Here is a 12,620-nt window from a genome sequence, read left to right as displayed (position 1 = left end):
AAAAGGAATACATGTAAATGGAAAGAAAACTATTTCATTCTTAACCATAACTACTTACTAATGGGATGTGTCCCTGCTGGGTGCTACACATATTCCAAACCTTATAATCGGATTAGACACTGCCACCCTCATTACCATTCCACATTGCTTTTCATGTGGTGTTTGAATTTTATTACAGCAACCACCAAAAATTCAGCCTTGCAAAGATACGTCGTTGAAAGGAAAGCAGCACAAGCTGATGTTGAAACCCCAAACTACCTCGAACAGGGTGTCTGACATTTGTTTGTTGAGTACTGCTATGCTTCTCTCAAAACTTGAAAACAAGTTGCAGCGCCTCTGTGAGTTTACTGCGGCCCCCAGGGCCCCTGAGGATGGTTTGGGAGTCACAGGCCTATGCGTTCAAGGCTGTGCAAAACGCGGGCCCGATTCTTCTCCATGACTCTCTTTCAATCCAGTCTCTTCCCAGAACACCCCTGTGCTTTCATGTTGGTCTCTGTGCTCATCACTGCCTGTTCCTCTTTAGCTATCTAAATCTGCTTGTTCATCAGGGCCGGTTCAAATGCCCCCCTTCTCCAGGAAATCAGACAGTGACCACCCACCGCACTGGGTGTGTTCTTAGAATGCATTGATCACGCTTCTCCAGGGCTGGTGTTTCGGTGCAGGTAGCCTTTCAAATATCTGGGGGCTGGACTGAAGTTTAAGCATGTTGAAGGACAGGGACCATTTACATCACGTACATAAAAAGCGAAATATACACAGTAAAGTACATAAAGCTTATGTACGGTTTAATGAGTAATCAGAGAGTGAACTCTGGGGTAGCTGCCATCCAGGTCTCTGCTCCCCTCATACTTAGTAGACAATACTCTCTGCAGAGTGAAAGGAAACCCGTGATTTAAGATATTCAGTCCTGTATGTCATAGTGTCATTCCAACAAGTTTTTTCTAACGAAAAGGACTTTTCCACGTAGAAACCTATGTGATAAAAGCTAAAGAGAGCTGCCAGGCACAGTTTGGTGTGTTCACTCACATTTAAAAATTGTTTACATGTATGGGGGGGGGGACGATATGGTATTTGCTTCAGAATAATGAAGGAGATGAGGAAGGGGACTGCCTGCCACATGTTGATCACTACTGAACCTGGGTGCTGGTTGCATGAGGGTTTCACGATACTATTCTACTCTTTTGCATGTGTTGGAAGTTTTTCTAAAATGAAAAATTTTTTAAAAAGAGAGAAGCCAAGAAAAAGAAGTCATTCAAGCAAGGAAAGCCTTTCCAATATGTTCAGAAGAAAGGCCTGTTTCTCCTGCATTCACTTGAAGTATAAACCTTCACTTTTTTTTTTTTTTTTTTAGTAATCTCTACACCCAATGTGGGGCTCGAACTCATGAACCTGAGACCAAGAGTCACATGCTCTACTGACTGAGTCAGCCAGGTGCCCTAAACCTTCACTTTCTGAAGTGAAGCCCGATCCTACAATGTCACAGGGTTTGAAGGGACTGGAGGGAAACCCACTCAAAGAGCAAGAAAGACCTTGTCAGCACTGCCACAGGCCTCCCTAACATGCTTAGCAAAACTGGTGAGGATGTGGGAAGACATGGGGGTGAGAAGTCAGCAAAACAGAAAAATGTCTCTGACGAAGTCAACCAAAATTTAAGTAAGTCTTTTAAAACAGAGCCCACATTTAATGGCCTCTCCGTGGAGGTAGCTCTGGGCAGACTTTCTTCCACGTAGGAGGGAGTAGATTCCTTTGATTACAGAAGCCACAAGAACAGGTTGCCCATCTGACTGGAGCTCAAGGAACCTTACAAGATCATTCTCTTCTCTTCCTCAGATAAGCGTTGATATTTCTGGAACACACTGCCTCTCTGGTGGAATCTAGATGAGCACTGGCTTTTCTGCCCTGCCCCACCTCACTCTCCTTTCCAAAGCACAACCACCTGGCTGACCCCTACACCCCTTGCATTTAAAACCCGCTTCCTCTCTGACTAGAGGACTTCTCTGGGTACATCTCAGATGCCACAAAATATTTGAAATTCTCCATACCAGCCCCTTATAAGTACACCTCTAGCAATGATTTGAACACTTCTGGGCTGGCCCTTCTGAAAGGTATTTATGGACCAACGAAACCCAGGAACGAAGCCTCCTCATATACCAAATATTCAAGAGCCTTGTCCTTCCCTCTCTCCCTTTCTCTCTGAGGAAGAGTATGACAACCCCACTCTTAGTAATTATCTGTGGAGATTTACCACACACATCTCAAAAGCAAAGACAGAGCGTCTGCTATTAGCTTGATTCTCTGCTCCACGCTGTGTGGGATAAAGAAAGGAGTCGATACAGCCGATGTGCACGAACGGTATCTGATGAACTGCCGAAGCATGTGGTACACACCACAGGATTTCCCAGGTGAGGGAAGTCGCTGAGGGCTTGTGTACTCGGGGAAGAAAGACTTCGTAACGAAGGCTGGCTCAGAGGGTGGGAGGACCTGACAGCATGAGTGAAGAAGCATCACCCCATCTGTGGCAACGAGGACACAGCCTTGGCGAATGCAAAGTGTTCCTTCTGAGAAGCAGTGACAGTAAGGCTGTACAGGAGGCAGCGAGGCCATGGAGGAGAATGCTGTGACAACACTGACACGGTGGGTGCTAACCAGGGGCTGACTGGAGGCTTCCGAGCAAAAGAGAGACGGGATCGGAGTCCTCCGAAGGCAGGTCAGATGGGCAGGCATCAGGGCACAAAGTGAACAAGACAGGGAAGGAGTCAAAAAGCGCAGTGAGGGAGGCGACAGCGGCCTGCACCGTGCTGGGGAGGGGGAGGAAGGGCGGCAGGAGGAGGGGGAACGTATCAAGAGAACTTAGTTCTGATGAAAAAAACGCAGGGGACAAAAAGGACCTCAGGAGGACATGGGGATTTTAATCCTAGAAGACAGTGAAGCTAGACTGGCTGGTCTGAATGCAACGAACCAGTGGCATCTCCTCAAGAAAATGCTTACGGTTCTAATACTCTTTTCTTACAGAAATCATTCGTAAAACAAGGCCGTCCACCCTCCCTGAACTCAGAAGGTAAGCTTCCCCAAATATGTTCCACGCACTCAAGTGAGTCTGTTAGGGAATGCTTCTCCCCAGCGGCAGCTCACTTCCTCCCCCAAAGGAAAGGTGCTTCTGCAATCTGAACCTCAAGTTCCCGTTGAAGTTGCGAGGTCCAACGTGTAAGGTAGCAAGTCTCCAACGTTTCTCAAAGTTCAGCTTTGATAAGGAGAGCATTTTATTTATTTATTTATTTATTTTTAAATTTTTTTTAATGTTTATTTATTTTTGAGACAGAGTGAGACAGAGCATGAACAGGGGAGGGTCAGAGAGAGAGGGAGACACAGAATCTGAAACAGGCTCCGGACTCCAAGCTGTCAGCACAGAGCCCGACGTGGGGCTGGAACTCACGGATCGTGAGATCATGACCTGAGCCGAAGTCGGATGCTTTACCGACCGAGCCACCCAGGCGCCCCAAGGAGAGCATTTTAAAGTGGACATCTCACCAAAAGCTAACCCTCGAATTCCAGGTCTCACCTGAACTGGGACAGGACGTAACAAGTCTTCTCTGCGAGTCACCAGATGTCACGCTCAACAGAGACCATCATGGGGACGTGCCAAAGTAACCTGAAAAAGCTCCCACTCCAGAGGCAGTCGGATTCTACCATGTTCTTCCTCACCTTCACCCTGACAGGAGTCACTCAGACCTAAACACACACACTATAATCACCAGTGAAAGAATTAAAGGGGGGAGGGCAAGACAATGCAATGCTATGGCCTGAGCCCAAACGCCTCTCAAGACGTCAGAGCTTCACAGAATCCGTTCGTGAGTAACCAGAGTGCCATCAAACCTTGCACGGTCAGGCCAAGATGAAAGGACAGGTAACGAAGTTACAGCCAAAAAAGGATTTTATTCACGTGCTTCAACATTCACAGCTGGATCTCAACACAGACCTAGTAAGAGCGCAAAGAATACCCACTGGAGTGGAAATCTATGCCACCAAGCATAGTGACAGCTGTTTGAGAGACCTCCTCACAACGAGAGACGTGTCACTCTGAGGTAAAGCCCAAGCTTGAGGGAGGACGCCAGAGGGGGTACAGAGGAGACTGAGCACGAGCTGGTTCTCACAGAAGCTAAATGAGGAGGACACGAGGGTTTGTACCTCATTGTCTCTAAGTTTGCGTATGTTTAGAATCTTCCATGATAAAAAGGAAAACACGACAAAGAAAGCACATTTTCAAGATACTCAAAACAGGCCCCTCTCATATCCTCTCTCACAACTTAATTTTCAGTCCTCCCAAACAATGGAAAGCAAATAAACACTTTTCTTGTGCTTAAGCAATGAGGTAGAAAGGGAGTAATGCATATCTTAAGCCTAGAAAATTCAGTAAGAGAAGGCAGATTAGAACTATGAACGAAATACTGTCCCTTCTCACACTTCCCTGCTCATGTTTCCATCACACCTCTGAAGGCAGATCTCTCTTTCAGAGGAACGTGCTCGCTGCCGGAGGGACAGGAGAGAAAAACCGACAGCAAAAAGTCACAAAGAGCCATACGAAACTCCAGATCAGAAACTGGAACTGGAACCTGCCGTGACAGTGGTCCAGGTGACAGATAATGCATCCCAAGGGGGCAGAGTCCAGGCTCATCTGTTTCTCAGGGTTCCCCAAAGACATCTAGTCAGAGGGTTCTGGGACCCGAGTCAGCATCAGGTGCCTGAGACATTTACTGAGCATCCCTGGCTGTCTAGGGAGCCCAACCTCAAGAAATTAGAATTCAGGGGCGCCTGGGTGGCTCAGCCGGTTAAGCGTCTGACTTCAGCTCAGGTCATGATCTCTGTGAGTTCAAGCCCCACATCACGCTCTGTGCTGACAGATCACAGCCTGGAGCCTGCTACAGATTCTGTGTCTCCCTCTGTCTCTCTCTGCCCCTACCCTGCTTGTGCTCTGTCTCTCAAAAAAAAAAAAAAAAAGTTAAAAAAATTTTTTTCAATAGAAAATAATAAAGAAATTAGAATTCAGTGGGAAGACAAATGTAAACAAAGTTTCACAACACAAGCACAAAGTGCCCTGAATCCAGATGAGGAAAGGAGCTCACCCTGCTTGAGGGGTCAAGAAGGTGACCGGTGAAGGGGATCTTAACAGATCTATAAGGAGCCTGTCCAACGCTGCAGGCTGCTGGTGGGGAGGGAACATGAGCGAAGGCCCCATGTTGCTGAGGCCTAGAGATGGGGTGAGGGCCAGATGGTGAAGGACCTCGCATGCATGCGAAGGGGCTTAGACTTCACTCTGTGGACTGGGGCCTTCTCTGTGGCGAGGGACCAGTTCCTGAAAATTCTAACCCAGCACGGATGACTCTTAGGATCCCTTCTGTACTTCTCGTGGACAGGTAACACAGGTGGGCAGACCACACTTAGGGCACTGCCTTAGACGGCACCAAGGCTATCTCAGCAGAGGTGCAGCCTGGTCCGTGGTCTCATTAGAGGGCAGGTCTGAGAGCAGTGTGATGGGTGAAGGACAACAGAGATGGCAGGCAGCCATGAAGCTGTCCTCTTGATCTAGGAAATGAGTCTGGCTGAGATACTGGCTAGAAGGACTGGGTAGCTCAGTCGGTTGAGCGTCCAGCTCCTGGTTTAGGCTCATGTCATGATCTCACAGTTCAGGAGTTCGAGCCCCGCGTCGGGCTCTGTGCTGACGGTGTGGCGCCTGTTTGGAATTCTCGCTTTCGCCCTTCTCTCTGCCCATCCCCCACTCTCTCTCTCAAAACAAATAAATAAAAACTGAAAAAAAAAAAAAAGGAGCCACATTTAAGAGACACTACTTCAGTCTACATGACAGAACTCAGTGACCAAGTAGCAGAGCATCACTGTACTCTCCAGACTGGGGGGGGGGGGGGGGGGGGGCGTGGCTGTCGGCACCAGGAGGAACTACGGGAAGAGGCACACATTAAGAAAGGTAAACTCAGGCGGGAAGATTTTCTTCAAATTTCACGTAACTTCATTCTTGTATTCTATTCTATCTAGTTTATTCTTTATTATTCTTCCAAATAATCCTAGTTAGCTCGTTAATTTTAGTCAAATGGTATCTCAAAGTGAATGCAAGAAGCCTTAAACCAGCCCAGGCAATACCAAAAGAAAGTCCTTTCAACCCCACCAAGCCAAAGCAAGCTTTAGAAAACCAATCTAACACCAAACAGGGCAGCAGTGTTTTCTGTTTGCATCTGGGCTGAAAGTGCAGAAAAGAAACACACACTCAACTATCTCCACTGGTGAAATTTCAGACAAAGCCAGACAGTGTTGTTGCTACAGTCACAAAATCACAGCCTAGAAAGATTGCACCTCGCGTGGTGTCAGAACTCGTTAGTTTCTGAAAGCAAATAAAACTCGTTTTCTGTACTAGGTGCAGTTCGCTGCTGTGGTGTAAGAAATCTTCATTTCTGGGAACGGCAACACATGTTTGGGTGAGGAACAAAAGCACCTGCCAAAACCACTCTGTGGAAAGAAAAAAGAAAACAAAACTCTCCCAGTCTGTTGGCCCCTGAAACAAGTAAACAGTCAGGAAACCATGAAATGGAGTAACAGGTAGATACTGTGCATAGCCCCAGCTTGATGAGTTAAAGGGGTCTGTCTGCATCTGCAAGTTTCTTCCATTTGCCTCTGATCCCCCACTGCCTCTCAGGCCCAAGCCCACAGCCTCCCTTGCCTGGACTGGTGCGGCAGCCTCCGCCTGGTCTCCAGCTTCCTCCTGGCCTCATCAGTTCAGTCTCAACATGGCACCTGCTAACCCTGTAAAGTGGAGGCCAGGTGTCTTAGCCAGCTCAGGCTGCCTTAACAAAATCCCACAGTCTACGTGGCGTAAACAAGAGACATCTACCTCTCACTGTTCTGGAGGCTACAAGCCCAAGATCAGGCTGTCTGCAGGGCTGGGTTCTGGTGAGAGCCCTGCTTCTGGCTTGCTGACGGCAGCCTTCTCACTGTGTTGTCATATGGTGGGAGAGAGCAAAGGCTCTGGGCTTTTCCTCTTCCCAAAAGGGCCACTGATCCCATCATGAGGGTCCCTCCCTCATGACCTCATCTCAACTAAATCCCACAGGCCCCACCTCCAAATACCACCACATTGCGGGGGAGGGCTTCCACGTGAATTCTGGAAGGACACAAACATCAGTCTGCAATACCAGGGCAAGTCGCTCCCCTGATCAGATGTCTCCGGTGGTGGCTTCAAAAAGGCCAACAGCCTCACACCAGCCACCAGGCCCTACACCTCTATGGGGAGGCTATACCCTATGGGGAGGGCACGGCTTGCCAGGCAGCACTCAGGAAATCTGTGAGGGGCATTTCTTGGCGGTCACAGAGACTGGTGGGAGGTGGGGGCGGGCACTGCACAGCCAAAAATCATGTCAAATCTGTACACCGTCAGACACTCCCACAGGCCAAAAACCTTTGATAACTCCCTGGAGCCTACAACCTCACTTATGTAAAAGCACAAAAGTACTTTTTGCATAATTTTATACAAGTAATCTTTCCAGACTTTAACTACTGTATAAAGCAGGCAAGGTCGCACTTCTGACGTGTGGAGCGTTACCAAGAATTGCTCGCCATCTTGGAGATGCGGGCACCGCTAAATGTCCTGGTGTTTTTATCAGTCTGCATTGGCGGGCACCACATTCACTCACGGCGGAGTGTCACCGTGTAGGGGGGTATTTACATGTTAAATTACATGTAGGTGAGTAAGAATTACTTTTCTATTAGTCCATTGTTAGATCACCAGCTGCATAATACATGTATTTCTTTCTGAAATTGTGTGTCTGTGTATGTGTGTGGGGGGGGGGGGGGTTACTATCTATACATTTCACTCCAGGACAGTAGGGGGGCATTTCCGTAATAAATATTGTATGGAGAGAGCATGGCATCCCCACAGGACTGGCGCTCTCATCTCCTACTCCTCTTCCTCTCCTTTACTCCCTGCCCCCCCCGCAGCCACTCCCATACTCCAAGTCCTCCACCACGGAGGACTCTCCCCCCCTCGCCCCTACTATGCCTTCTGCCTAAAGGCTTCCCTTCCCTGCCTCCTTGAGTTCTTGCTCAAATGGCGCCTTCTCTGTGGGGCCTTCATTGTTGGAAGTTGCAGCCCCCACCCCCACCTCCACCCCTGGCCCTTTCTATTCCACTCCCCTGCTTTATTTTTCTTCAATAAAGTCATAGCTTTTATCACCACTACGTAATTTATTTCCTTGTTTCCTGCCAGAATGAAAGCTCTAGGGGGGAGAGGATTTTGTCTGTTTCTTTCATTTGCTGTACCCACAGGGCCTGGAACAGTATCTGGATACCATTATAGGCGATTTACAGATTAATGGTTTAGAAATATCAATTTTGAAATCTTTAGTTATAATTGCAAGATCAAAACTAAGTCAAAAACTCAGGGTCTCTATGCATTATCACCCTTAACCTTTGTGTAGAAATACACAGATATACTGTAATATACACAGTGTTTACATCTATTGTAGAAATATATATAGTGACTGGTATCCAAGGCTGAATTTAACTTTAAAAAGCCAATCTAGGGGCGCCTGGGTGGCTCAGTCGGTTAAGCATGTGACTTCAGCTCAGGTCATGATCTCGCAGTCCGTGAGTTCAAGCCCCATGTCGGTCTCTGTGCTGACAACTCAAAGCCTGGAGCCTGTTTCAGATTCTGTGTCTCCCTCTCTCTCTGACCCTCCCCCATTCATGCTCTGTCTCTCTCTGTCTCAAAAATAAATAAATGTTAAAAAAAATAATAAAATAAATAAAAAGCCAGTCTATTCTCAGAAAAACAGTGAGACTTAGAACATAATGAATATCACTTGAAATTATCAGACCTTACTGAGATTTCTCAAATTCTCCCTTTAAGTGTCTCTTAACACCTCCCTGCTCTGCCTCCCTAATCTGTTCCTGGATTCCACTGATTTGTATTTCTGTCCCGCCTCTCATCCTTCCCACCTCTTCCCATCCCCCTGCTCCCCTTTCCAGGTCTGCCCCACAGCTTTGGCCTCTCTGTCACTGGCCCACACTCCCACACTTCACTGCAGGATTAGTGTTGAGTCACTCACTCTCAGTCATATTAATGGTCCCAGCTTCCTGTTCGTCCCGGTACAAAAGCCAGGATGCTACCGTAGGACTCAACATGCCCTCTGCTTCTCTCCCTCCACCTCTACTCCCTAAGCTCCTCCCAAACAGGACCTAGACCTGCTGCCTCCTTTGCAGGCCTCACTCCCGACAGAAATTCACAAGGCTCAGCTCACCACAGCTTCAGAAATCTTTCCTGCTCTCAGCTGGCCAAGCTCAGAGCAGTTCCTACCACCTCCCAGAGGCCCTTAGAAAACCGTGGCCCAGCCCTAACATTCAATGGTAAAAAGTGTTTCTCTCAAACCTTTTGTTGAGGATTTATTGATTTCATCTTTGGACAAAATCAGACACCGTGAAATTTAAAGGACTCTCCTTTTGTTTTAGAAACATTAGAAGGCTTAAACATGAAGGAGAGACGGTACAGATAACATTCCGGGAGGCTGTAATACAATGCTGAAAGTCTACAGTCTTCTTGTGGCCACTCACTCCTGAGAGAGCTGGTCCTTCCGGCTGCCTGAGGTTCTTGCTGATCCGAGCAGGGACCCACTCAGACAGGTGAGGCAGGGTGGTCTGTGATGCCCCAGCTGCCGCCATCTATGGACCGTAACCAGGTTTGCTGTTGGCTTGATAAAATGATGTGTCACCTTACGATATATGCCAATATTTTTCCATTCAAAACACTGTTCTGAGAACATTTTATTAGCGAAGGAAACACACTTGCTGTGCTCATGTAAATAATGAGTCACAGATCAGTGACGAAAGAGAGTATGCTGGTCAGACCCTAATCTAGGGCCAAATCAGAATTATTACTGGACTCTGAAAGCCCCAAATCCTTGGCTTTGCATAGCTTTATTCAGGACGATTGCTTTGGAAATCAAATACAATTTCCCAGCTGTAGAACTCTACCGTGCTAACTATCACCAGCAAGACAAGATCATAAAACGGAGGCAGAGTAGATTAAATGAGAAACAAGTTCAGTGTTTCACTTCCCTCAACGTAAAGACCTAATAAAGCGGCTAACTTGGATGAATGTCAAACTTTACAGCCCTCAAGTAGTTCAGCCTCTGTAAAAACAAACGAGTAATTTGAGGTTACAGAAGATAGTTCTTATAATTATGATTACAAGATTCTAATCATTAGCTAGAACTTAAAAAAAAATTTAATGCAGCTTGTCTTTGTAAAAGACCTACCAGCCAGAACTATTAATAGAAAAGCCTAGAGCCATTTAAACATGAAATCTGGACAGAAGAAAAAAAAAAAAAAAGATAAAGCTTCCTCTTCAACTGATGCACTTTGTGAATAATCACAATTCAAGCTGTAAACATACCCTCTGAGTATAATTCCCTCTCTTCTCCTTGCCTCCATTATCCTTTTTAATTTTATTAAAATGTATAACTGTTTTTCTGGAATATGTTTCCTGGGAAGTAGCTGAGCAAATGCCCAGGTCAATCAAGGACCATATCCAAATTACCTTCTTTTAAAGTCCATTTGATTGAGCCCGTCCTCTTACTGACAGCATGCAAGCTTCCATCCAGGGTTGACACAAACAACAAGGTTTCGGGAAGTGTCACTGTGCTGGGACTTCCAAAAATCTGCAATGAGATGTTCGTGTTCAATAGTAATCTTCATCTTGGGCACGTACAACCACAGACAGACCCCCCCACCCCACCGCCGCCCCACCCCACTCCAAAAGTTATCCTTCTAAAATCTGCCACCTCACAGATGAAGACGCTGAGGTTAGAGAGCCTGCATCCAAGGCACATGTCTAGACAACAGTTGAGTCAGGACTAGATCCCAGTTGCTTTATTCTCCCTAAGCAGCAATCCTTCCCGCAGACAGACAGGCTTATCACCTGACACAACAATGACAGGGATTCTGAAATAATCCACGGGCAGCTCCACTGAAACAGACGAAGAAAGTATGCTCAGCTTTCTAACGGACTTCCTTCTCTTGGTTATACTGCACCTTCTAAAACTTGGTCATCCTGCAAGACTCACTGGTAAAGAAGAACGCCAGCACACCCACACTTGCCCACGTGCACTTATGGAATTTTAAAAAGGCAAAGAGCTAGGGAAAAGTGTTTAAAGCAAAATAGGAAAAACAGCTCTCATTACGTAAAAAGTTCATACAATGGGGCGCCTGCTGGTTCAATCAGTCAAGTGTCTGAATGATCTCATGGTTTTTGAGTTCGAGCCCCGTATCATCCTGTCAGCACAGAGCCTGCTTTGGATTCTCTCTCTCTCCCTCTCCCTCCTTGGCTTATGCACTCTCTCAAAATAAGTTAAAAAAAAAAAACCAAGAAAAAGAAAAGTTCATAGAACAATAAAACACCAAGATGTCAAAAGAGACAGGTTATAAAAGAAAATATATGAAAAATATAACGCAAATTGTTCTTCACTTATAGTCAAAATGTAATTTACATAAAATTTTTTATGCTTAATGTGTTAAAAAACACACACACACACACACACACACACACACACACACACACACACACACACACTCTTTACAGAAAGCAGCCAAAGGTGGTGAAATTCACTTTCTCATCCATTGTTGGTGCCAATGAAAATTATAAGTCAGTGCAATCTTTCTGGAAAGTATAAAAATGCTCAGATTTTTGATCCTATAATTCCTATTCTGTATCCTAAAGAAATAGTTCCAGAAACAGAAAAAGGTGTGTGCACAATGATGCTTATCATATCCCATTTCCCATTTACAAACACAGAAACTAGAAAGATCTGGATTTCCAATAATATCTAAATGACTGAAATAAACTATAAACACCCAATGGAATATTATGTAATCATTAAAATAGCACTTGGGAAAAGTTACAGCAACATAGAAAAATGCTTCTATACATTTTCATGTGAAAATACAGAATCCAAATTTTAATGTACACCGTGGTGATAATTATACTGGACAAATTTTCTTTGTCTGCCTATCCTCCAGTTTTGCTAAGAACTGTACCCTCATCTGCAGTTGCCATGGGAACAGCTGTGGGGGGGGGCTCATGCATGCACACAGGCAATACATCCATGTGCAGGTGATAGTTGGTAAGGTTTCCTGAGACAACACCCTTTTGAGGTGTTCAATTCCAGCTTGTTTTTTTAAATGTTTGTTTATCTTGAGAGAGAGCATTTGTGCAAGTGGACGAGGGGCAGAGAGCAAGGGAGAGAAAGAATCCCAAGCAGAGCCTGATGCGGGGCTCGATCCCACAAACTGTAAGATCATGACCTGAGCTGAAATCAAGAGTGGGACACTCAACCAATGGAACCACCCAGGCACCCCCAGCAATGCCACATGTAATAAGACTTTCTTTTTGTCACCATACTGTCCCATAAGCTACCTGGTTCCTGTGGGTCTTAAATTAAAACTGGGCCAACGCAACTTGCTTATGCTGTGAGAGTTTGGATTTTGGCACAAAAATTTTTAAATATAGGAGTATGGCTGGCTTATAGCACTAAACAGGAAAGACTGGGGCTTTATGTGTGCAAGGC

General features: G+C 46.0%; 1 protein-coding gene across 1 annotated transcript in view; it reads right to left on the bottom strand.

Annotated features, from left to right (window-relative positions):
- Positions 1-12,620, bottom strand: part of ERN1 (endoplasmic reticulum to nucleus signaling 1) — a 79,900-nt gene that overhangs the window by 41,595 nt on the left and 25,685 nt on the right. The window contains exon 2 of the mRNA XM_047081618.1: positions 10,595-10,715. Coding sequence (XP_046937574.1) covers positions 10,595-10,715 — 121 coding nt within the window. The remainder of the gene's footprint in view (positions 1-10,594; positions 10,716-12,620) is intronic.

This window comes from Lynx rufus, unplaced genomic scaffold, assembly GCF_022079265.1.
Source record: "Lynx rufus isolate CCGP_SWC_20201006 ecotype Redwood Valley unplaced genomic scaffold, mLynRuf1.p SCAF_18, whole genome shotgun sequence".
Taxonomy (NCBI): domain Eukaryota; kingdom Metazoa; phylum Chordata; class Mammalia; order Carnivora; family Felidae; genus Lynx; species Lynx rufus.
This window is presented reverse-complemented; position numbering and strand designations above follow the sequence as displayed.